Below are 27389 nucleotides of genomic sequence, written 5' to 3'. Positions count from 1 at the left end.
TTCCAGTGTCTTTTTCGTTTGACAACACATCATATCAACGATTCTTGAAAAAAACAACAAAAAAACTGTTGTTGATTTAGATCTAGAGAAATTTATAGTCTATGTAGACTCTAGATCTAGTCTGTCTAGATCTAGATCAATTCAAAAATGACCGTGGATGCGGCAAATAAGGGCTTTACTTTACCTTCTGGCCCAGCTTCACTATGTTTTGATAAAGAAGAATTTATGAAAGTAATTTATTTTAATAATTTAATTATTTAGATCTAGATCTAGCTAGAATGGCTAGATCTATATAATCTATAATAAGTCTATATAATTTATAATAATAATAAATAATTTACGTCTACGTTATTTTAAAATTTAGAAGCTAAGAATCTATTACTAGTATTACTTAGACTTAGATTCTAGGGTAGTAGTATTAGATCTAGAGTTAGAGTAACTTCCGTTTATCAAACAAGTTAAGCTCAGTCGCCAACATTTTTTATGTTTGAATTAGTGTATCTCCGTAAAAATTAGACCTAGAAAAAAACTGATTGTATCTATGAACTCCTCATCCATTTTTCTTAAAAAGTAGACATATTTTATCCTATTACTACTCAAAGTTAAACTTATATTTGATGTTAAAGTGGGTCAGGTCGATGATTTCAAAAGCTTAAATTATCGAACACTGTTTTAGTAAAGTTTTACCTTTATCTTATCTTATCGAACATATTAAGAACTTATCGAACACACAAGAAGTATGGTGTTTTAAAAGTGTTATAATCTTAAAATTTTGTGAAAAGTATGGTGTTTCAAAAGTGTTATAATCTATTTTTTTTTTTTATTTATATCATTTTCTTTTTACGCCATGTCAAGACAGACAGATTTTTAGTCATTTTCACATGGTCCACATCGAAGGAATCTATCAATGATCAGCTCTGCTTAGAAACTGACGGTGCTAAGCCCAGTAACGCATTACCATAGTACTTATTTAGGTCTAAGCTATTTTGAAACATAAGGCCATTAATAAATCCAGATATTATTTATTTGAGGGAGAGCCTAATAAGCTTTGGTAGCCAATAGATAATCCCGTCCTCCCCAAGTCATTGCAGGACACAACAGTCTACTTGGTTGACCTAAAAAGAAAACATACGGTACGCGGCCCTACGTAACTAGCCGCCGATCTAGCACACTCAGTGTATGTAACAGTCCAAAAGTCAGTGCTAGATATTTTTCGATCTGGGCGGGGAAGGGGGGGGTGCTGAAAAGCTATGGTAGCTTGCGAGCTGTGTTACCTATAGAATAGATGTAGATAGATCCGCCCTCCCTAAACCACCTGGTTGATCAAAAAAAAAACCACAGTATTTTAGAGCACGCTTAGTATTTGTCACACACACACAAACAACATATCTATATATCTATCACGCCTAGTGTTTGTGACCTAATTAGCGGCTTGACCGTAGGTACTCGAATGATGGCTCCTCCCCCTTTCCCCTCAACATTGTTCTTACTACAACTTGAACAATGTTTTGGGGCTGTGTTGGTGGCCTGGTTTACACCTGTGTGTTGGGCTATCACTGACCTTTTTTTTTTGTTGTGTGTTAGTCTGGTGGCTGCGTTTGGATTGAGTCTTGAAATTTACGTTGTTACTTTGCACTGAAAAAGTGTGAATGTTGGAAAGTGGAATTGCGTAAGAAGAAAGTGCGGGTAAGGGGGTGTAGGCAGAATAAGAGAGTGGTTAAAATAAATGTGTTATTGTTATTATTTTGAGTATTTGTGATGTTTCAAAGGAGTGTCTTTGTAGTGCATTATGAGCTTTATCATACTTTATGGTAAGATATATATATATATATAATTTTATAGACCCTGCGCCACACGTCTAGATCGAGAAGCACAACTGACTATGTATTTGAGGCTGACGTCACATTTTAATGGTCGATCAATTATTGATGATCTCTGGATACATGTTATCTCCCCCCCCCCAACCTTTTTTTTTTACCTACCAAAGACATTTCTTTTTCAAAATACCATATCTACATTCTATACCTCCCCCTTAGCCCTTTCGTTTTATTAATATCTTTTCACATCAAGCGCATGCGCTAGGTATTTGTTTATAACACATAATTCAGAAGTTAGTAGAATGGGGCATCTGAAAAAAAAAAAGACAACTGAATATATTCTATATTAATTGTTACTATGATATCACAACGATGATAATAGCATCAAACTATATGTGTCATAAAATCAAGCTTTTAAAATGGGTACAATTAGTGCATATCAATGTAAATCTATTTACTTAGAAAAATATAGCACATTTACGGTAAACCAAAAATAGCTGATACAAATTGTAACACATGGGTAATTTATATATGTATATTGCATTTACATTATTTTAAAAAATAACAATTAAAAAATATATAATTTAAATATTTTGTCTTCTTTGGGTTATATCCCTTTGATGTTTATTTTTAACATTAAAATGGTGTTCGATATCTTACGAAGCTGAGATTGCTTATATAAAAACAGCTATTATCGAACACCCCCTTTTTAAACCTCAATTTTCATGTTTAGGTAGCAAAGGACACTTTAAAAAAAAATAGTTGCAAATATTTCTCATCCTAATTAGAAGCATATTATATAGGTTTTGTTGAGCTGAAGCATCATTGGCATTAAAAAATACCCTTAACCCGAGACTCACTTCACTCTTCCCAAGAGGTAAAAAAAAGTGAAATTTTTATACCAATATTACCTATGCACTTTCAATATAAGTAAAGTGAAAATGAAACTAAATATAACTTAACTATAAAGAAATGGACGATGCACAATAGGAATGGACTAGTTTCGTTATAATCATCAATAAAGGAGAATTTTAAAAAATACAATGGGGTGTTCGATAAGTACCTTAAAACGAAGGTGTTCAATAGATGTAAGTTACTCTAGATGTACTTTTTTTTTTTTAAATTTATTAATTAAATAGAGTTTCTCAGTTTTATAGACTAGACCAGTGTTTCTCAAACTTTTTTGTCTGCCGGCACAGTAAAAAAAACTAAAAAAATTTCGCGGCACACCACGAAGAGCAACAGTTGTTTTATAATAAAAAGAAAAAAAGATTTTACCTGTTTTTAACTATTACATTTAATGTGAAGGGTGTGCCAGTTTTTGAGAGCAAATGCAATCTAATCGAGGCTCCAAAGTCGACAAACGAACTCGCATTTCATCGTCTATTGTAAGAAGTCTCTCTCTTTTCTTAGACTTGATTTCAGTCAGTACTGAAAATCCAAACTCACATAACCATTATGATGCAATGGATCTAATTATTTTCATTGCTTTTAAACTGATTGCAGGATATAACTTGTTGATTGAAATCCAAAACATGTCCTGGCTGTTTTCCCCAAAAATTTGACTTTAGAACTGCATCATTTTTTAAATCAATGAGCTGCTCTTCTTCTTCATTTTGTAAGATTTGTAGCTTCATTGTTTCCAAATGGAGAGCTGACCCATCCATACTCATTACTTCAAACTGCTGACTGCAGGTGTGTTAACGTGTCCATAATTTCGGGGGGGATTTCTTTATTTGAAGCACATTCATTGTAAGTAGGAAAGCAGTTGAAGACTCCTTTCGAGATCTTACCTTGCCACAAAGACAATTTTTCACCAAATGACTTCAGTTTTGAGGATGCAGTGATGATGGTTTTCGATGGTCCTTTAAGACTTAAATTCAATGAATTTAATTTGTCAAATAAATCAGAGAAATGTCACCTTAACCCACCAGATCTCGTCAAGAATAGAAAATCCAAAGTCTTTTTTTTCAGCCTCCAAGAATGAAATCAGCTCAGCCTTGAGTTGGACGACATGCTTTAACACTTTTACCCTGGAGAGCCAACGAACGTTGAGGTGATACAGGAGACATTTGTAGTCTGAATCCATTGCTTCACAAAGCTCTGAGAAAAGTCGGGATGCAAGCGGTCGAGATTTTATGAAGTTTACAACTTCAATCACTAGATCCAGAACAGACATAAAATCTTTCAGCAAAGAGCTTCTGATTCAGCCTCTGTGTGTGCTTTCTTGCGTTTTGCTAATAACTGAGCAACCTTATAACTTGCAATCAATCCCTTTTCTGGCAGCTTTAGGTATGTCGTATGTTTCTTAGCTTGTTTATTTTGTTGAGCCCTGATGTTTTCCAAGTATTCCTTCGGTTGCGCTTGTAAAACTGGATGTTTTGTTTCCAAGTGTCTCTTCAATTTGCTTGAAACAAGCGCCTCATTCGATAGAGTTGCATTGCAGATCAGACAGAATGACAATGGAGCATCTTCAGGTCCCGAAGATATGAAACCATACCCGATGTAATCTTCTTTGTACCTTTGTTTGGTTCCTTGCTTTTCATTGAACACTTTCACAGTTTCATTCTTACTAACGTATTTCTCCATGGATAACAATGAATAATGCTTAGTAATAATTTGTTATTATTAGCATACACCTAAAAAATTTACACGAAACACATCGCTTATTATTATCGTTACCAATTCAAGAACTGCTGTGCGTCTGCTAAGGCTACTATTAATGGTCGTTGCAAGTGGGGATGTCATCGCAACGTAAAATAAAAATTTAATAGTAGGCGGACCTGTGTAACGCTGCACACGTGGCGTTCTGAAAACTCCTGCGGCACACCTGCAAATCTTCGCGGCACACAGTTTGAGAAACACTGGACTAGACTGACTCAACTCACATGTTATACTTATATTATAAGTTATAAGTATTAGAATTTTATAATAATCTTGATCTAATTATAATATAAACAGTGTTAGTTTAGTAGTTTGCTTAAAAATTAAAATATTTTGGCATTGATAGTCCACTTCATCAATGGATTAAAGATTTTCTGATTGGCACTAATTGGGAAAGAACAAACTGTAATAATAAAATAATGAATGGCTCTAAAACACACCATTAACAGTAAACTCAGGTGTACCTCAAGGAACAGTCTTAGGTCCACTACTATTTTTGATCTACAAATGATACCATATTACATTAGTTCAGGAACAAAAGATACAGAAATATTACAACGAGAATTAGATGAATTACAGAAATGGGAATCGAATTGGAGCATGTCTTTCCACCCAGAAAAATGTCAGTTATTAAGAGTAACAAAAAAAACTAAAACAAACCCAAATAAATTCCACTTATCTTATGGTAAACCAGTAACACAGACTAAAAATGCAAAATACGTAGGTGTTATAATTAATGAAAAACTGTCATGGAATCACCATAACTATGAAACCAGTGATGCCCAAAATACGTCCCGTGGGCCAGATCTGGACCGCGAAGGGGTTCCATCTGGCCCTCCAAAACGTCGTCACAAAGTAGAGAAAATTCCTCTTCCAAAACAAAAGTTGAAAAATTTATCTTTACCTACTTTAGGGCTCTCATATTTTTTCTGATGGATTGGTACCATGACCTTTAACGTTTGTGCATTTATGAACTGAGGCTCTGTAGAATCTACCAGGAAAAGTCGGCGGATCTTTACTTTTTTTTGTGGAACAGGATGATAAGCCAATATCTTTGTTTTATAAAAAACAACATAAATATCAGCATTATTAAAAAAATATAGCAACATCCTTGGTTTAAACAATGAATAAAAGATCTATTGATTAACTACAACTAGAGATTGGAGGATCCATGGGAATATTTACCAATAAGAGACAAGAAAATGAGTCGGTGGTAAAGGCACTTATACTGTTGCTAACATTTTAAGTAGTGAAATGAAGCTATTTTCTGACTCGTAAAAAAATATAATCATCAAATATCACATTAGTTAATGTTGGACTAAATACAGTGGATTTCTAATAAAATAGTTTCAGAACAATTTTAATTTGTTTTGTAACCTTTTGGTCATGTGGCCCGCGAGACGAGTGTTGGAAATTAAAATCGTCGAATTAGGTTGCACATCACTGGATGAAACTATCAAAAAATCAAACAAAGCATTAGAGTTTATTAAAAGAAATTTCTATAAATCAAATAAGAACATAAAACTATTGGTTAGGCCAATAATAGAATATTCATCCTCTGTTTGGGACTCCTTAACTCAAGAAAACATTAAGAAACTGGAACAGACACAAAATAGAGCAAAGAGATTCATAATTCATAACAAATGAATATTCACATTTGACTAGAGTAACACCTTTAGTAAAATCACTAAATTTAGAAAGCCTTCAGGATAGAAGACTCAAAAGTAAAGTAGCAATTATACATAAAACACTGAACCATAATCTTCAAATACAAAAACAAAATCTAATAAAATACTCAGAAAGACACAAAGATAAAGGTACATTCCTCATTCCATACATGCTAGGACAAATAAATGCTCCTTCTTCCCTAGTGCTATTAGAGCATGGAATTGGTTGTCTGAGCCTGCCAGGAAAACCAGTGACTTTGCAAAATGAAAGTCATTGTTCAACATGCATGACTAGATGCATCACATGTAGGAAGTACCGGTAATCATTTTCTTTTTTGAAGTAACGTCTGTATTATATAAGATAAGATAAGAAGGCATTTAAGGCTCCTCGAAGGATGCCTTTGCTCCATAATGGGCATATTCTGGCAAGACTACATTACAAATAACTATGTTCTGCTGAAAGCAGTTTGGACAGTATAGAAGCACTAATTGTCATTCAACTGCTGCACTGGGTCTGACATCCCGCAAGGGAGATGACCACATGCCAATGTCATCTTCTTAATCAAGCTTAAAGGAGGATGGCGCAATAGAGGTCCCACCCCCCTCGTAAGTGCTATAAAGATCATCTCAGGCACCATTTTGTCCTCACTGGCATAGAGGAAAGTAGCTGACAGCAGATGGCCTTTGAAATAGACCAATGGATAGCTCTCACAAAGACTGCTGGACACACTTTAGACACAAAGAAAGGTCCTTAGTGTAGACGGTCACAGAAAAAAAAAAAGAAAACATAAATAGACCACCAGCGGACAACAGCTTTGTCTGCTCGAGATGCAGAAAAAATATCCATGTCACAACTGGGTTTGCGTAGCATGTGTTACACTGCAGTCATCCTTAATCTTTGGAATCGAAGACATTGCCATTTAGCCATTATTATTATTATTATTATAAAAAGTCATCTAGCTGCTAAATCTTCTCTCCTCATTCTTCTCACAATCATTATTATTTCCTGTACTATGGCTTATTTCCATGTGATACTGTGACATCGTACATTACAGTTATATTTACAAAAAAAGTTCACTGATTTTTTTTATATTTTCTGAGAATTATTCTGTACATCATTTACTGGTATTATAAAACATATTTGTTTAGAACAATACAATATTACTGTCTGAATGAAATATTTTAAGTTGCAGATTTATTTATTCTGTCCAATTCTTAACTTAAAGTTTTTGTATTTTTTTTTTTTTTGTTAGAAAGATTTTGAAGTTGACAGATTTATCCTTGACTGCAGAAAGAAAGTGCCCTTAGAGACCTTACATGATGACTTGGATCTGTATCTCAAGGTGATACGAAGTGCTATGATTGAGCTAATCAACAAGGATTATGCTGACTTTGTCAACCTGTCAACAAATTTGGTAATGAAGCTTTCTTTGACTAAGTGTCATATTGTTTTATAATGTCTAATATACAGCAACATTTCATCATTATATTCATTTATTATTGCAAAGGATTCTTTTGTTCACCCTCTAATTATTGAAGAAAAAAACAACAACTGAGAAGTCACAATATGGAAGCTTAGGTTGAGCTATTGAATAGTCACTTCACTTAGTTTTTTGATCAGTCAAGTTTTAGATGTTCCTTCAGAAATGAAGATTATTACACCCTAGCCCAAACCTCCTGCAGTAGGACAGGTGGGGATGTCTGCATGTAGTTTTTAAGCTTGGGACTATTTCTTTTGACATTACACACAACCAGGGGGTGAAGGAGAAACAATAAAGTTATCAGGAACATTGTTTCAAAGTAAACCCAGATATTTTAAATAGGAACTACTTAGAAAGGGAGAAATACATGAGAAAGCTTTTATTTGATTTCTCTCAATATTGTATAAAAAATTAAAAGTGTCACAAGTGGGTTCTATAATTATAAGATAAAGGATGAGAGTAAACTGTGAATGTGTTTTGTAATAGATGTACCATAAAAATATAGGTGAATTTCGCAATTTTTTTTCAAAATCAATGCATTACTTATGATAGCATTTTTTAAATAATTGTTTTTAGGTTGGCATGGATAAAGCTATAATGAATTTATCTACACCTTTGGGGCAGCTCAAAGAAGAAGTTCTTGTAAGTTGTTCAATTTACTTATTGTTCATCTCATTTTAAAATGAATTGTTGAATATTGTGACAAAAGATTTTAAAACCATGACATTGATTGTTAAACTTATTATGACATTGATTGTTGCACAATATTGCTCTGATTATTATGTTATGTACAATTAGTTTTATTGTTTTTTTTCCCCGTTTGATCTGTAGAGTGTCCAAACTGCCATGGATGAAGCCATTAAAGCAGTGCAGGATAAAATTAAGCATCAGCAAGAAATACAAAGAAAGAAAGTTAGTACATCATTAATAAAGAAACAAAAATGCTCTAGTATTAAGTAAACAACAAGTATCAAGTGTTACATAAAAAAAGTTTTGAAAAGTGCAGAGTTAACAAGACCTAGGTTTTCATTTAATATGTTAATAATATATATTTTATTTTGGTTACTGTCAGGCAATACTACAAAGACTTATAAACATCACCCATTCTGTGGAGAAGATTGAAAAGTTGCTTGGAATCAAACAAGGCACTGACATCCCATACGCAGCAGGGTACATATCTGTCTGGCTGATACTAAAAACCTTTAACCTTCATAATTATTTTTATAGTAATGATCATTTAGTGCTAATAATTGAGAAATATGAATTTTATATATATTGAGATTTACGTCTGGAGGCATTTCAGGAAGGTGAAAAGTAAGGGAGTAAGAAAAATAGACATGAAGAAAAGATTAGAATAAAGATAGTACAATGTTCAAAGAAAAAAGCATTGATTTGATATGTATTTAATTTGCAGTGAATTCACTGGACCTTTGATTGAGAGGGTTGCCACTGAGTTCAATAAGCTACAGTTCTATGTGACACGAAGTAAAGGACACCCATTAGTTGAAAAAATAAAGCCAGTAAGTTGAGAACATTCCTTTTGTTGATCCAGTAAATGTTGCAAATTTTTTTTTTTATTTTATGAAAATTTGATGTTAAAGCAGAAATTGAGCTAATCTGACTTTCATACATTTAATGACCATATCAGATTGGTCCTTTTTTAAATTGCTTTTCTGGTAACTATGTATCTTTTACCAGCACAAATCATGTCACTAAATCATTTCATCAGTAAAAGCTCTCTTCTCACTTTTTCTTGTTACAATACCTCTATTCAAGTCACATATTCGAAGTGGGCAAAACCTGAACCTTATAGGTGGATGTTTATTGAAAACAGCTCTAAGGATTTTCCTAGAAATTCAACAGTTGATGTATATCATTGGGAAAAAGAATGACCAGCTTGTTGGCCACATGGGGAAAACTCTACTTTGACTGTTATTCACATAATATTCACTCACTCTGCATTATCTTTTATTTTGTTTGGATTTTCACAATTGATTTTTGCAACCATTTCTACTCATCATCATCAAATTTTGCATACAAGTTCATGGCTGATGATGAGACATGAATGAATTTTAAAAATCAATCAATTAGTTAATTAATTAGTCATAACTAATTAATGTCATTTTTATAAAGAAAATGGGCTAAGCTAAGGAGAAATAAGCCTTGTATAGACAAGTAGGTCATTCGCTAAAATTTTCAAACTAACAATTAACTATAAAACCTATTTTTATAACTACTTGGATAGCTCATTGGCTAATAAGTTGGGTTTCCATCCAGGAGGTTCAAGTTATGACATGAGCAATTTTTTTTTTATAAATTGCTTTTGAAAAGGCAGCACTAAGGCACTAAAAAGGCTAAAAAAAAAATAAATAGTAAGATAGTTTTTTTTTTCAATGATTAAATTAAAAGCACTAAACAATGCTTAAATTAAAACACACTAAAAAGTAAAGTAGAAACTAAAACTCATACTAAACACACCCAACACTTTTCTTTTAGTTTCTAATTTTGAATGTGTTTCAATTTAATTTTTTTTCTTAAATTGTTTTTTTTACTATTTATGATTTTAGCCTTTTTAGTCTTAAACTTTTACAATCATTTGTGACCCTGATGTATGCAACTCCCTATATTTTTTTAGAAGGAAAAATCATTTCTGAAATGGTAATTAAGACAAAGCCATTACAATATTTTCTTTATGATTGATTAATATATATACAAACTTTTTTCTAAAACATGATTCGTGAGGATTATTTTAACACTGAGTATATTTCTTCTACAGCGAATAGCAGCCATCACCACAACACTGCAGTACAGTCTGGAAGGCTCATTCCTGTCAGGACTGGAAACCAGCAACACTGGCATGTTGAGGCAGTGTTTAAGAACCTATGCACTCATAGACAAAACTCACGATGCCGAGAACTTATTCAGGGAGCACATTGTACGACCTTATATGGAGGAGGTATGTAGTAAACACATTACTTATTATTACTCCTAAATACCAATGTGGATTTCCTTTTTGTCAGTTTGGTTTTTAAACATAAGTTTTGTCATACAAAGTTGGGTTCAGATTTATTCTGATTAAGACATATATTTAAAATAAGAACAGACTTGTTGGTAATAAATAAATGGTCATCATTTCCTACATTTCATACATGTAGAATTGTATCCTTATTTTACTGTGTAAATGTTACAGACTAACCATCATGTAGAATTTTATCCTTATTTTACTGTGTAAATGTTACAGACTAACCATTATGTAGAATTTTATCCTTATTTTACTGTGTAAATGTTACAGACTAATCATCATGTAGAATTTTATCCTTATTTTACTGTGTAAATGTTACAGACTAACCATCATGTAGAATTTTATCCTTATTTTACTGTGTAAATGTTACAGACTAACCATCATGTAGAATTTTATCCTTATTTTACTGTGTAAATGTTACAGACTAACCATCATGTAGAATTTTATCCTTATTTTACTGTGTAAATGTTACAGACTAACCATCATGTAGAATTTTGAAGATATTTAGTTTGTTTTGTTTATTATAACTAATGTAAATTTGAATCATTCATTACCTACTATACACAGCCTCTCAATGAACATCTTTGATTCGCTCCCAAAGCTAGTCAAGTTCTAGCTACATAGATTCAATTAAAATTGTATTCATTATGCATGTTCAAGTAAATAAATTTGCATTAGATGAAAGTATTTTGTTACATCAACTGTAAAAATAACATCTTCCCAATAACAAACTTTCAAAACATTTTCATCTTTCACTCTATTTCATTGCTGCTCTGTCCTCTCATAGTACTCAATGTCACTTAGTAAGACATCTGGGGAGTGACTGACCAAACCAGATCCTGATCTGAATTAAAGTTCACATTACATGTGTGCTCCTTTTTGCAAATTTGAAACCTCTCTTTATTTGCAAATATGTCACCTTTCAAACTATGCCACAATTATGTTACTGATAATAAACAAATTCTTTAGATCATCAATGAAGATTATCTTCAACAACACAACAAAGATGTTTCTATAATATTTGAACATGTCCTTCGCTTCTTTCCGGAGAAATGTTCTGTGTTGACTGGGATAACGACTGGTTTGAGGTAAGTTATGTTCATTAGTTTGGATCCATATAATTTTATTGACATTAAAGATAATTTTTTTCTGTGCCAAATCTAAATAGCTACTTATTTTATTTCTCTATATTATTAGTGGTGGAGAAGTTGTTAGAGGCTATGATTTTGCAGTGAATGCTGTTTTTCCAGAAGTTGTAAAAAATCTAGAGATGAGAACCTCTTCCATATTTGCTCCAGGAAACCCAGATGTTTTTCATAAGGTAAACATTTGTTTGTTCTGCTGTCAATCTACCCTTTTTAGTTTCCTGTGGTACTTTGTTCAAGGGTTCTAGATTTTAAACATCTGAACATATAACCTTAAATGAGCACCACTAATCATAAATATAAATATTCCAGTCAAAACCAAAGAAGTTGTTTTAATTTAACAACATACAAAAACATCCTTACATTTCAGTAGTCTAATGCATGTGCTAATAAAATCTATTCACTCATTGTTTAAGCATTAACATAAATCAAAATGAATTCATCATTGTTGAGAAATGTTCTATATATAGTTACATAATAAAAACTTTTTCAATTTTGTCATAATTTCTTTTGTCCTCCTTTCTATCTCTCAAAACATTTGTTTCTACTTCATAATCCTCACTATTCTCATCTGGGTAAAAACTATTGAGTAGAACGTTGTAACACAGTATCTTAATATATCTTTAAAAATATACTTTAAATATACAAAAAAATGGCAAAGTAACTTGTCTTTTAACAGAAGTTCACAGCTTGCATGAAATTTCTGGATGACTATGAACAATGTTGTGGCTCACTGGCTAGTGTTAATCGCCTCAGAGAGCATGCCAGTTACACCTCATTGCTGGGTCGTTGGAGTTTACCTGTCTACTTTCAAATAAGGTATAAGCTGAATTTGTTTTTACTAACAACAAATTAAAATAATGTTTTTCTTGACATTTCATCATTTATAAATGTTAGGAAGAATTTTTTCCTTCCCTTTTTATTTTTCTTTGAGTTATTAGTAATACACCTTTTTTTTGTAAATTGTTATGTAAGCAATTCATGCAAATACTTTTCTATGAATGTATAGATTTTAGCAGCTATCTCCACCACACTGCAGTAGATTTTTTTTTTACTTTCAAATACTTGTCTATGAATGTCTACTTTAATTTTATGTGGGAAAAAAATATTTGTTTCTTTCACTACATTTAAATTTGTGTAAATGGAATATTTGTTTTTTTTTAAAGTTGTATGAAGGTCATTTTGCCTTTTTTTTTTCATTTTCTGTATTAGATTTCAAGATATTGCAGTGGCTTTTGAAACAGCTCTGTGTTCAGGTTTTAATAAAGTTGCAGGTTTGTAAATATTATAATTTGATTTTATTATTCAAATTGTTGACCTGAATTAAATATAGCTACGAACAAAAAAAAAAGAAAATGTGTTTCCCAACGTTTCACTTGTTTTCTAATGTTTGTTTCAACTTATTTGTGTAGGGGATTCAGAATTTCTCTTAAGCTCTTCAAGTGCTCTTTGGGCCTCATTGTTATGGTGCTGGAGAGAAGATGTCTATTTAGCAGCCTTAACACATAGGTAGGATAATAATACATCATCTTCACATTTTCTTCATCCACTTTAACAAAATTGTGATTGTTTTCAGTTACACATTTAATTCAGCTTTACTTTAATATACATAAGGAGCTGCTGACTTTATCATTGACAGAACTGAAAACAACACAAGGACAGGCAGTAAATATACAATAATCTTCAACTATCTTAGGTCTCAATGTTCTTAGGACTAATTGTTTACTTGTATGGTACATTTTTCTGACTCAATACATGCTTAAGTAATGATATTTTGTTGCAGATTTGTAAAATTGAATCTGCAGCTAATATCAAGATATAAAACTTGGATTGATGAAGTGTATCAAGAAGAGGTAATGAATACAATTTTTATGTTCTTCTTGAATGTAGTGAAGCATGTTTTTTTTTCTGAAATCAATAGGAGGCGAGTTCCAAACCTTTGTTCTATGCACTGAAAAAGCCAGCAAACTATAACTTTTGAGGACTATTCATGCAGTTTTATTCTAACACGGCATTGCAGTAGTCAAGGCTGGAGAGTATGAATGACACAGCTAGCTTTTTTGTTGACTCCATTGTCAAATATGGTCATATTTGGCCTAATCTGCAAAGCTGACTTATGTGTGGGTCGAAAGAAAGAGATGATTCAAAGAAAACTCCAAGATTGCGAACTACATGGACAGTTCCTGATGAATATTAAATATATAAATGAATATATATTTAAAAATAAATGTGAATTTTAAATTGTTTAAATTCTAATGATTAAAACTTGTAGTATTAGTGTTAAGTTACATTCAGTTTAAACAATGTATTAAAACAAAAAAGAATAGAGCAGTAAAAAAATGTATTGTTCTAATAATTTTTAAATAATATGGTTTTATATTTGCACCCCAAATTTTAAAATGAATCATGATGAGCTAAGAAAATTGTACTTTTTTTAACAGACAAGCAAATCTGAATCAGCTGCTGAAATTAAGCCACGCTCTGCAACTCCTGATTTGTTGAGCAACGCTTCTGCTGCTGGTGATGTCATGACCCGTTCAATGTCCCCAAAGCCAAGTCACCATCAAGACACTATGTTTAAACCTTTGTTAGTGACTGGTCAGATAGTAGCCCTACTGGCTGACATGGGGACTCTATTATCAAAGGTGATTTCATTAAGTATTTGTGCAAGAAATTCTCTGAATGTAATGAACATAAAGTAGTTTTAGAAGTTTTGCATGTTCTTCTAGAAAAAAAAGTTCCCCTTTCAGCTGTTTGATAGTGTCCTGGACCAGTGAAGCATGTCTTCTTCTGACCAGTTTCTCTCTTTTACTTCTATCCTAAGGTTCTCACCCAAAGTTAGACTTTTCATTCCTTCAATGTTTTCCTTCCTTTACTGCACCTTGTAGATGTCTTTGTAAGGCTAATATATCATTTAATCAAATTTAACAATAATGTATTATTAAAGTATAATTTATTTACAAATTGTATCCACTGAGTCTGAATATCTTACAGCTTTTGTTGTAGATCTTCCCATCACTTGGATTTATAAGAATTCATTATCAAAGAAAACTAAGAATCTTTGATTTTTTAAGTTTAAAGTTTAATTCTGCATCACTTTGAAATCTCAAACACATATCTATATAAAGATGCATTCTTTAGCTATCACCTATATTTAGTTCAAGTGTTGTTGGGGGGGAAATGTTTTAGTTATAGCATAGTTTTGATGGGGGAACTCATGTTAGGAATATTTAAGACTGGGCAGTAGGATTAAGAAGTATTTAGACAATTATAAGCAAACATCATATAATCAGCCAGCCAGTCAAATTATATGTAAAGAATTAACATTGTTACTTTTTTTTTTTTCCAGATTCCCATTTTGTTTGAGGAGATAATAAAACCTAAATTACAATATCTAGCAATAGAAAATGTTGATGCAATAAAAGGTATCAGTACATTATAGAAAATTCATAGTGACTCGATAGAATACAAATACTTAAACATTACATATCTTCACTTTAGCATTTTAAGGAATATATTGATCTTGATGCTTATAAAGCAAAGTGAAAAATGTACTTTTATTTCTTATTAATTTCTTTTTACTATCAGACTATAAATACTTTTCATTTTTAATATTTAATAACAATTTAATATTGTAATGTTCTTTTTTTACTTATCAACATTTGGTTGTATGCTAGTACAAAATTGTCCATTTGAGATCATTGGGACAGATGATGTAAAGCTCTTTTCAATATGTTCATTGGTTAATGTCATAGTGTCATTGGTCAGCAGAATAGGAAAGTTTGGACTCTGCTTTGACATAAGAGTTCAGAAGCTTACATTTTGTACCTTGAACCATCACATCCGCCAGTGGTGTTAAAACAGAATATATAAGTTTAAACCTTTATGAACAGCTTTACAGTATGAAATTTTTATTAATAATCTTAAGAATCAGTATCAAGAAAAAACTTTTTTTGTTTATTATAATAGTCTAGTCAATATCCTTTTTATGTCTCAGAGGCTTTAATTGAAGAGCTCAAACAGGCCTGTGATTACCAGCCCAAGTTCTGGGCTATTGTTACTGAAGATGTTGTAAAGAAGTGTAGCGTTTATCTGAACCAAGTGAATGACATTCCAAGACTGTACAGAAGAACCAACAAAGAGGTTTCTAGAGTTTAAACCTTTATGAACAGCTTTACAGTATCAAATTTTTATTAAATAATCTTAAGAATCTGAGTATCAAGAACAAACTTTTTTTGTTTATTATAATAGTCTAGTCAATATCCTTTTTATGTCTCAGAGGCTTTAATTGAAGACCAGCCCAAGTTCTTAGTATATTAGATTCTTTTCACTTTTTTAATCAATGAAAAAAAAATTGGCAGATTTGGAATTTTCTCTCATTTCCTTAAGTATGCTTCTCACATAAAACTATCCATTAAGTTTTTTCCTTCTTCTGAAATCTAATTCAGATCCTTTTTATTCACTATCTTACAGCTTTTAATGTGTATCTTCTCATTATTTGGATAGAAAATTAAGAAAACTAATGATCTTTAATTCTTAAGGTTTGTAATAAAGCTATCCAATTGTTCACAATTTGGCCTCACTTTGAACCAAACATCTAAAGATACATACCTGAACTATTACCTATTTTAAATTCAAGTGTTGTTGGGAGGAACTCTTTTAGTTGTTGCATAAACATATTAGTTCTGTGGATTTGTCTCAGTACCTAAAACCCAGAGTGCGAAAACCTGAAAGAAACTAGTTATTAGTATGGCGGTAAGGTTTTCTAGTTTTACTGGTCGCCCTTCAGTTCTTAAATGTATATATATATATATATAATTTCATTATCGGTATATATCATGTTTATGTTTTTAATTGTTTTCCTTATTTTGTTACCAAGAGTTCTAAGCATAACTTTATTTTTCAGGTTCCAAGCAAACCATCCACATATCTTTCTAGCGTTCTGAAACCTTTAACTCAGTTTTGTGCTGAACATTCACATGCTTTAAATGAGCAGCAGAGAGTAGAATTTTTGACTCATGTATTTGCTACATTGAGTCAACAGTAAGTTGTCTTTTTTATATACATTCAGAACAAAAACAAAAGCATCTTTTCAAATGAGACCTACTATTGTTTTCTTGAACAAGATTTCTTCATGAGAAATTTAAATTACAATGTCATGCCTGGGACTTAAAGGTTTAAATAATCAAGGTGTAAATAATCATCATAAAGGGCTGCAAAATTCATTTTCAATCATAAATTCTGTAAGTTTAGATTTTATGGGTGGATTTTTTTTTTTATTACAGACACAATGATTATTTTTTACTAAGCTTATATCATGTGTCTGGTAAAAAGTCTGAACATGTTTTTCTCCCTTGTCCCATTCTCTGATCAAGCTAAAACTTTTGCATGATTATTTATTAAATCTGAAAAGACATGAATCAATAAAAAAAATATTAACTTAATGAATTGCTGGTGATTTATTATTTTGTTTGATTTTTAAAAAAAGGTGAATAAATGCTACTTAATGAGATGTAGATATATATTCATATGGATTTAGTCCCCTTTTTAAAATTTTGACATTTTTTCCCCCCACTTTCCATTCTCGGATCAAGTTGAAATTTTGCATAATTATTTATAGTTGATAATAATACACAAATCAATTAAAAAATTAACCAATTAGTTAAATCATTTAGTACTAATTAATTGATTTTGTTTTATATAGTAGAAAGGGAGATAAACCCTGTAATTTTCAGATAAATGGCAGTACTTAGCGATTCGCTAAGCTTTACTTTTAAAAAGTATTATTTTTTCCATTGCTTGTTTTTAGAAAATTACATCTGACATTAGTTGAGCATTTTTTTTTTTTTCACATTCTTAACAATTTGATCCCTGAAAAAAGGCTTAATATAAACCTATATAATTGGAATTATTTTTAAAGAATACATTGATTTTTTATTTCACAATATAAAAAAATAATGTTTTGTTTATAACATTCTATTAGAGACTATTTTTGCACTGTGATATTTTAAATGAAATTTTTTGTTGTTGTTCTTAAGCTTTTCAGATGTAACAGCAGAAGTTCTGACTTCAACAAAGAAAATGGAAGAAAGCCTTCGGCGTTTAAAAAAGGCAAGAGGAGGAGAAAAGGAGAAAGAGAAAACTGGAGGAGTGAGCGACTCTGACAAAATTAGAAATCAATTAATTATTGACATCAAAAGTTTTCAAAATCAGGTATTACATGAAGCTTTGGAATATTGCCTAAAGAAGACAAAATATAAAACAGTTCATTGAACACTTGTTGATATTTCTCTATTTAATGTACAGGAAGTTTGCGATATAGCTTATGCCATTGTACTAAAACTAACCATGTTCTTTATTATGAACATTTCTGTTATTATTTTTCTTTTGATACATTTCTGGATACTAATGTTTTCAGATGAAAAATCTTGGAGTTCAACCTAATCACATTGAAGGGTACCAAAGACTTGCTTCATTAGCTGAAGAAGCTCAAGCTGATATAGCCTCTGGGGTTTAAAATTGGTCATGTATTACATGCATTTAACAGAAATTGTAAAATAACTCAGATAAGTCACTTGGATAATAATTCTTTTTTTCAAAGTAAATTATTGTTGACAAGATGTAGATCTATACAACAACATATTTTTATTTCACTTGTTAGAAGTGATAGCTGATCATTAGCACAAAGTCAAGAAAACTATAGTGTGAACAAAAAGTGTATACTGTGTTGTTGTTTTTTCCTGTGCCTTCTTCATTTATATTTACAGTGTCTAAGGAAAAGAATAAAATAAAATAAAACTAATAAAATAAAATTCAATAACATTTCATGGTCTAGTTCTAAAACAGATGTCTTCAATCCACCTGAAGGTTGAAATTTGATTGTATTAGTTGTAGACCCTGTCAGAGTTCACCAGTTTAAAAATGGATACCTAACACTAAATATCCTTGTAAAAAAAATTTGGTAATGAATATTTTATTTATAAAAACAGATCTGTCAAGGGATAAGTTATAGTCCAGATACATTGAAAGTGTGTTATTTAAGCCATTTTCAACATATAGAGTTTAACTGGTATGACTAATTTTTTTTTTACTTTTTTATTTGTAATTTAAAAATATTAGGCACTCCAAACTATTGTGGAAATTAATTTATAGTTACTAAATTTGATGTACTCGGTATAATATAAATGTATTATAGGTGGGATTAATAGATATAGATAGCTACTTATTTGTGATGTTCACATTAAGCTGTATATTGTGGGCAATAAATTGTAAAACAATTATTTTTTCTACAACTTGTAGTCCTCTGTTGTTGTTTTTTTAGTTCAATGAATAAAACTCAACTCAAAATCTTTGGTTTTTCTTGTGCTTTCTTTTAATAAATAGATAAGAAACTTGGACTTATCGATCATTATTAGCATTATAATGCCATTTCAATAGGGTCATTAGCAAAGAATAAGGGTGTGGTTGCTGAGTAGTAAAGCACTCAGGTTCAAATCTCGATGATGACTGGGATTTTCAGCTTCAGAATTTTAAAGAAGAGCTGTGAGTCCACCTAACTCTAATGGGTAACTGACATTAATTAGGCTTAGGGAAAGTAAAGGTGGTCAATGTGCTGATGACATGACACTTTCATTAGCTGTCAAACAGAAACAGATGAGCTTTACATCATCAACCCTATAGATCACAAGTTTGAAAGGGGTATTTTTTCTTTACTTTAGCAAAGATGTATACCTAAGGCACTTTGAAAAAAAAATCAAACAGCTAAAAAGGGAAACAAATCTAAAAAATGTTAAATGTAGTGGTGCATGTCTCAAAATGGATGAACTTTGAACCTGTACTGAAAATTTCCTCAGGTTGAAAGTTAAGAGGGAATGTGCAGCACATGTAGAAGTGTTTTTGGAGCATAGGAATCTCTGAAGGACATGGAGTGATGTATACTAAAGCACAAGGACCTTTTCATCATACACATGAGGGCAGGATCATGTAAGAAGAGCTATTTCAGCATTACTTCAGAAAAGTGCAGCTTGGCTGTTGTCTGCTATTTCAGTAGGCTAAATGAGAGTATATTAAAACAACAAAATGAAACTAAAATTCCTATCAGTTAACAGCAGCAGCTGAAAGAAATGGGCAGAAGAAGAAATTCAGCATTGTTTAACATCAATAAACTGAATGTGAAGAAATTCTCAGTTTTAATAAGCACTTAGTTACCACAACAGAAGCAACACAGCAATTGATGATTTATTATCTTGAGATGGAATGAGGGCAAATTAAGTTCCAAGCCAACAGAGTTGTGTGGATAAAATATATCATGTATAGTATGGCTGCCTGATTGTGCAGTATGCACGCTGGACTGTTGTTCAGATTTATCAATGGTCCCGGGTTCAAACCCTGCCGTCCTGTGGGAGGTTTGGACTAGGAAGTAAATCATCTTCAACTCTGAAGGAACATCCGAAACATATAAAACAAGCATGAGCAGAAATAACACATTTTGACATTGATGGTATAAGTTATACTTTCAAAGTTCTAACCCTCAACCAATGAGTTTCTAAGCAATCAAAATTATTTTGTTTAAAAAAACTTTCCATAACACAGCCAACATGAGTCTATAGACTCCATATTAGAGTAATCAACAAAGCAGATGAATGAAATTCATAAATTTTAAGTCCAGAAATCAATGTATATCTTGACAGAGTCTGACAATATTTACCCTGGGAGCCCAGGCACACTAAAGATATTCCTCTGTAACTGTTCAGCTGTCAAGGTGCCATGAATTCTTTCACATTCTTTGTTAAAAACAGAATATGCACTCAACTTGTTGTCTTTGGGACCTGTCCTTGTATTGAAGTATATAAAAATGATGAGAGATATTGTAAAAAAAACAGCACCAAACTGGAGCTCAATGAATAAAGCCCACAGTACCAGCCACAATAAAAATTTAGATGCTAGTATTATCCAATCTAAAGTTGTTCTATTTTGCTTCAGCTGGCTAATTGCTGTTCCATCTATTGGGTCACTATTAGTTTCTTCTTTAGCTATTGTTGACTGTGAAAAGTTCTTTCTGTGAGTAATTATGACATCTTTTTCATTGAGTATGTTCTCTTTTATTTGCTCATCTTGTTGTGTTTTTTTCTGAAAAATAAAATAGTTTAGATTTAACAAAATTGATGTAGATCTAGATCTTTACTACATTTTAGAATATTTAATAAATTATAAATACATGAAAAAGTGTTAAATTTAAATGACTAATTTGTCAGATTTCTTAATAATATTTAGTCAATATAGATCTAGTTTGGTGATGTGTGGTGTCACCAAAATTGACCAGGACTAAGACAGCACCTTGCTATGGAGTAGGGACAGTCTGTAATTTCTAAAATAAATCAAAGGATATACATATAGAATTAGAGAGAGTATAATCTATTCTAGAATCTAAATCTAGTCTAAATTGTATCTCTATGTAAGAGTGATAAGAGTTTTAAGACTGTCACTAGTGTCACAATCACAGTATTCAGTATCATGGCTACTAGAATCTAGTAGGCCTACTATCATATCATAATCAAGTATCAAGACTGTCACTAGTGTCACAATCACTGTATCATGGCTACTAGAATCTAGTAGGCCTACTATCATATCATAATCAAGTATCAAGACTGTCACTAGTGTCACAATCACAGTATCATGGCTACTAGAATCTAGTACTATAAATAGTATTAATTAAGTATCATAACTTAACTTACTATACTATGAGTTAATTATGAATTTTTATAGAAGTATGTTACAGTATGTATCATTGTTACAGTGTATGATAGTATGATTATGAACTATCTACTGTAACTATCACTATGACTACTATGACTATGAGTAGTAAACTAGTAGATTTGTATGAGTTACTATCCTATGAGTATTATATTAGTATGACTATGACTAATATTAATAATTAATATGATTATGAATTAATTATTTGAGTTTATGATTAATAATAATATGATGTCAATAGTCAATGAATCGAATGAATGATTATGATGTATTTTTTATGATTATGTCGTTAAGACCGTATTTGGCGTATATCATGACGTTATGACACGGTTATGAATATGATCATTTAAAATCAATTAATTTATTATGATAATGATTATCATTATGTTACAGTTTTGACTTATGATAATGATGATGATCATTCAACATTGAAAAGACTAAAAACAGAGACATAGGCAAGAGTAATGTTGGATTCAATTGAAGAAATTATGTTTGCTACTTACAGGCTTAAAAAATTTCAGAACAAACAATTTAAATAACTGTAAAGGTGACTGTTCGCTCTGTTTAGCTTTTGCCTTCGTAGCCCTATACTCTGCCAACCGAGCCTCCATGTTGATAAACATTAGATGAGATGCGTTTCCCATAAAGAAGAGCTATGGAATCACTGGTCTGTATAAAAAGAAAATAAAGATAGATGTTTACTAAGTAGGCTATATATAGGACTGAGTCGTTTGCCCCCTACTCTCTTTTCTACCCTTTCTCTGTCTACTTATAGCTTCATACGACAAACCAGTAACCGCATGAATAAGTTTCTCAATCTTTCACGACTGTCAATGTAACCATTGCAGAGTAGCCTCCCTATTAGATTGTTGTATTTTTAAAAAGCTTATATCAACTCATTCTGTATATCTGCGTTTGTATAGGGATAGGCCCACTTTATTTCTCCCACACCCAATCTCGGATCAAGCTAAAATCTTGCCCAAATATTTTTTTATTTAGGCCTAAACCTCGAATGAAATATTCCTAAATCACATTGAAATTCGGACTCGAACTTCTGACTATAGCCCTGATTGAGTGAACTAGCCGAGCGATTTATGCCACTTATCCAAAATTTGAAACACTATTCGACAATGTCGACCCTGGGAAGGTACTGGGCTTTGTCCGGGAGGTGGGGTTGTCTACGAAGATCTGATTTTTGAACTGTGAACAAATAATATTTACCAAATATTGAGCAGTCCACCTATATAAGAACACAATTTCGTTTGCGTCTCCCCTCCCCTTAGCTGGGGGTCTAATGGAGCGTGACCTCCGTGTATGTCGAAGGCGCCGAATGGAGCGCTGTTAGCTCCCACAGTGGAGTGCGGTCTGTGGTGATTTTGAGAGCTTGTACACGTAGACCTAATGAAAAAGAAAGAAAAAGGATTTATGATTATACTACAATTTTTCGGTTTCAATGCTAATCCGGTCACTTTTTTTTTTTCGTAAATATTGTTTTGTAGATAATTTTTTAGCCTAGTAGAAAGGTTCTATTCTTTAAAAAAAAAAAGATAATATTGGAAAGGCAGGGAGATGATGAGTGATGATGATAAATTACACATCATCACGGTGCTAAAGAAAGGCAATGTGTTACTACTACCGCACCATCGGCTTCATCGCCATCCCATCAATACGTCTTTGCCAATGCGAATCTGGAATCAACTTGTATTTCGTACGTCAGAACGATCAAAGTTTTACAGTGACGTAACAATAGACAATTTCTCTGGGTTTCGTTGTTTTCAGGAAAATGAAAACGTTTGGCTCCGGGGTTACGCGAGCATAGGCTTACATTATTTTTATTTGGTCTTGGGCGTCATTAGTGAAAGTTTGAGAAACACTGATCAAAACCTTTGTGAAAAATCACCACTCTATTCACAGTATCACATATAGGCCTAGTATATGACAGATAGAGGTCACAACTTGTGACCCCGGCAAGATGACACTGCAGCCGATGTTTTCTGGAATCTACATGTATAAACAAAGACAGGATGTGACGTTTCCTCACGTGTTATTCCAGAGGATATTAGCCGTGTTTGTGCAACTTTGGACAAGCGATTAGGGACTCTATATAAGCCAGAGAGTTAATGTGAAAGTCAGTCGTGAGTGAGTCGTCGGTACTGTTGTCTACTGTGCGAGACAGTAGAAGAGAGATGTGTACGACTCGATGCAAGTTAACTAGGGTAGAGTTAACTGGAGTGGACTAATTGTCGTTAAAGTCTATACGGTGAACTACAGTGGACTTGAGCCGTTACAGTCGATACAGTCGATGTAAGACGTGTGCGGCTCTGATTCGGTAGACTTGAATACGACTTGGTTCAGCTAAGGGAGACCTGGAGCGACACTGGGATGTGTGTCGTTGGTCTGTTCTGTGGAATACGGCTCGATGCAAGTTGAGAAGAGACGAATTGCAACGAAGTGAAGAGATGAATTGCAACGAAGTATAGCTAACTGTAAACTGACAGATATTGTACAGTCTTCTACGCTACATGTTACAGTAACGAATTGTTAGAGTTAATAGTCATTAAAGTTATATGAAACTGAAAGTTTAGTCGTCAAGTTCTTTACAGTGTTTTTATTTGTGTGCCAATTAATACATCTAGCCAGAAGATTCAGAAATACATAACAATATATATAATATATGCAGTCACGCTGAATCCTAATCATTATAATAATTGTATGGTTAGATAGATCGAAATAGTAGGCCTATATCACTCATAATGAGTGTATGGTGCTGTAGCGTTACATGGATCTCTGTTGTAGGCCTACTTGTTTATAAAGATTTGGACACGACATTTTATGTCATTGACTTTTTTTTTATTTAAAAAAATGTTTCTATTGTTAAATCTCTCTGGGTGTGCTGCAGGGTATCGACGCCCCACTGTCATGCACGTACTGAAGGCATTACACACCTCACGTGGTCGACGTCATAAAACAGAACGTCACGGGCGACACGTCCATGAAGACTATATTATGCCCAACTCTTTACCAACCTTTCGTCACGCATGGAATTTATTCCCTCCCCTTCCCTTTTTTTCTGTAGGCCTACACATTCCTATAACCTTCTCTCTTTCTGCTCTCTCTCTCTCTTTCTCTCCTAGATAAATCAAGGCTTGTTCCGCGGTCCGTGAAAACCCTAGCTGGATTATGCGAGAGTGTGCTCAAGTGTGTTGTCATCTCATTCTGTTCACTACTGCTTCTGACCTCTATAGAACAGGTCACACATAAATTCCGGCTTAGACAATAGATCGTCTTGTGCTGTCAATGATACCAAAATAGGAAGGTTTTGATCGATGTGTGATTGGATTAATTAAACACTTAGGTGAATATTGCACTTTTAGAGATTACTGCATTTTAGTTACCATTCATTACTGTGTGTTAATATTAATATATTTATTAGCGTATATTATATTACTTGTAGTGTAGACTTAGAGCTTTACATGTGTAAGTTATGGTAGTGTATTACTATTAGACTAATTAGACCAATCTAGTAAGAAATGATTTACTATAGTCTTGAGTTAAACCTATAACAACAAGGCTTGTCTTCGAGTCCGAAGCTTAATGAGGGGTGCAGTATTTCACAGCTGCGACCTACATACTTTGCCACTTCTAGCGTAGACATAACAATTGTCCGCCGGTGATCGATTTAGATTTTCTTTTCGTCTTCTACATCTGTCCTCGGCAGTGGAATTTCTTTGGTCTTAAATGTGTATCCGCGCCTTTGTAAGTGATCTCCAGCTGTCTAGTTCCGAAGCCGCCCGCTACCAGGTGCTCTCTTCTATGTCAGTTAAAGCAAGTTGACACCTAAGCGCTGATCTTTTTACCCGAATGATGAATTGCATGTATTGCAAAAATTCGCTTCGTCTTAGAAAAATTACACGTCATACATTTCAATACTGCAGTAATAAGCTCCCTTTTTCTTTAGAAAACAAAATGTACTAAGTACCACTAGTTTATTAACTAAGTGGTTAATTATATTTTTATTGGTGTATTGTCATCGACTATGAATAAATTTGCAGAATTTCAACTTGATCCGAGAATGGAAAGTGGGAGAAAAAAACGTGTACAAAATATTAAAAGGGGAATTATTCCACATTATATACATCCACATCTCTCAAAAGTAGCATTTATTTCCCTTTCGATACTAAATACAATAATTAATTACCAATAATTAATTAACTAACTGGTTGTTGTTGTTTTTTTATTGATACATGTTTTGTTAGGTACAACAAATAATTGTGATTATCAGATTAATGGGTGTTGGAGAAATAAAATGTACAAAGATTACCAGACAGAGTGAGTTGATATAGCTTATAGAATTCGATTGTTGGATAATAAACCATTTCAGCTGTAGTAAGCAAAAGCGTAATTAAAGCCGGACATTTTCACATTTAGGTCAATGCCTGTCTGTTTGGTAACCCTAGCCCTGACCATATTGGACTATATATTCATTGAAACATAGCCTCCCTTACAATGCAACTTAAAATACATTTTCGAGTGGTGACACCTTTATATTGATTTGAATAGCTTTGTTATCAGTGTATTTTACTAGTATTACACTGATAGATACAATTTAAACTTAGGTAAAAAAAAAATCAAATTTCTTATCGAAATAAGATTTAGCTAGTAGGGGCGTAACCTCCAATTTAACAAAAAAATATAGCTTTTAAATAGCGCAACGTTTAGCAACCAGTTATAAATCTAGGCCTATTAGATGTGTATTAGATGTATATTAGGTGTGTATTAGATGTGTATTAGGTGTGTTTTGTAGAACGAAATGAAATAATTCTAAATTGTTAATGAGGCTATATTTGTATCTTTTTTATTTGGATGGAACCTCCCCTGCATTTCATTTTTTTGCATACATACATGAATCATTCAGTGGTATTTTAGGTATATAATATAGATATCGTGATAGATCATGATACAACTTTGGTTGCAATGATTGCTGTGATCTTGGAAAAAGTAACAAATAAAAATAAACTCGAATAGTAGCCTACTACATCGTAAATCTTACATTGCTGAGTTAGTATTAATTTTCTGTTAAGGTCTTGTACTTTTCGCAAATCGGTCACGGTTTAAAAAAAAATCCCTTTAAAATGTTACCATGTAATCAAGTCTTGATATTGGCATACATGCAGCATTCTAGATCAGCAGCAGTAGATTTTTTAAGTGGCTAATAATAGTATGTGGCTCAGCTTTCAACAACATAATCGATCGTGGAAAGTATTACATCGTACAAAGACCGCATAGTAGACCTATGGTTGACGGATTAGACTACAGTTGGAGTTGACATGTGTTTACATTTTTTTTTTTGTCGTTTTATTTTTTTAATCAAACCATGGTCAGACTATTGTCAAGTTCATCTAATTCTAGCACCGGAAAGTCTAACGTATCTTCTTGCACATCTTCATAACAGTTCTTGATTTCTTGGCGAATAGGAAACTGTAATTTTAACTGAAACTCGATAGCACTTGACGGTAGGCCTACTCGACGAGCTTGTACAGGAATAATCTACCCTGATCAGATTACACTTTCATAACTATAGAATTCATTCATTGACAGCTGCATGTCAAAGTCTCTAGCGGCAGGCTGTCTCAGAGAAAAAGCAAGTTTTCTGGAACGAGGTTAGGATTCGACACCAGAGACACCTGTATAGATAACATTTTTTTTTGCGTCCTTGATGTTAATTGTATTCCTGTAGTGTTTACCTATGTGTGTTGATTATTTTTCTCTCTACTCAACAAAACACCACTTAACCTAGCGCCATCGTGTTTAGACCCACTGTGTTAGTGTGTTGGATTGGG

At 32.6% G+C, this 27389-nt stretch overlaps 3 protein-coding genes across 4 annotated transcripts in view; 2 read left to right on the top strand and 1 right to left on the bottom strand.

Annotated features, from left to right (window-relative positions):
* The first annotated feature begins 11 nt into the window (after positions 1–11).
* LOC106071186 (conserved oligomeric Golgi complex subunit 2-like) lies at positions 12–19145 on the top strand. Its single transcript, XM_056023797.1, has 19 exons — positions 12–231; positions 7402–7563; positions 8206–8271; positions 8461–8541; positions 8702–8799; positions 9044–9149; positions 10406–10585; positions 11621–11739; positions 11849–11972; positions 12476–12615; positions 13009–13070; positions 13209–13305; positions 13580–13649; positions 14238–14441; positions 15146–15221; positions 15794–15939; positions 16703–16839; positions 17835–18009; positions 18215–19145. The coding sequence occupies exons 1-19, from the start codon at positions 148–150 to the stop codon at positions 18311–18313; spliced, it is 2226 nt and encodes a 741-aa protein (XP_055879772.1). The 5' UTR covers positions 12–147; the 3' UTR covers positions 18314–19145.
* LOC106057251 (SAYSvFN domain-containing protein 1-like) lies at positions 19146–22209 on the bottom strand. The gene is made up of 2 exons (XM_013214365.2): positions 22053–22209; positions 19146–20925 (listed from the first exon to the last, which is right to left on the bottom strand). The coding sequence occupies exons 1-2, from the start codon at positions 22191–22193 to the stop codon at positions 20500–20502; spliced, it is 567 nt and encodes a 188-aa protein (XP_013069819.2). The 5' UTR covers positions 22194–22209; the 3' UTR covers positions 19146–20499.
* Positions 22210–24672: 2463 nt separating this feature from the next.
* The window catches only part of LOC106059894 (uncharacterized), a 43643-nt gene continuing 40926 nt past the window's right edge, over positions 24673–27389 (top strand). Inside the window, exon 1 of one of the 2 annotated variants that reach the window (XM_056023792.1) lies at positions 24673–24904. The gene's annotated coding sequence lies outside the window, so the exon portion shown is untranslated. Of the gene's footprint in view, positions 24905–26474; positions 26608–27389 lie in introns of those variants that run through there. The other variant, XM_056023795.1, reaches the window with a different exon arrangement.

This window comes from Biomphalaria glabrata, chromosome 3, assembly GCF_947242115.1.
Source record: "Biomphalaria glabrata chromosome 3, xgBioGlab47.1, whole genome shotgun sequence".
Taxonomy (NCBI): domain Eukaryota; kingdom Metazoa; phylum Mollusca; class Gastropoda; family Planorbidae; genus Biomphalaria; species Biomphalaria glabrata.
The sequence above is the reverse complement of the archived record's forward strand: the minus strand, read 5'-3'. Positions and strand labels throughout refer to the sequence as shown.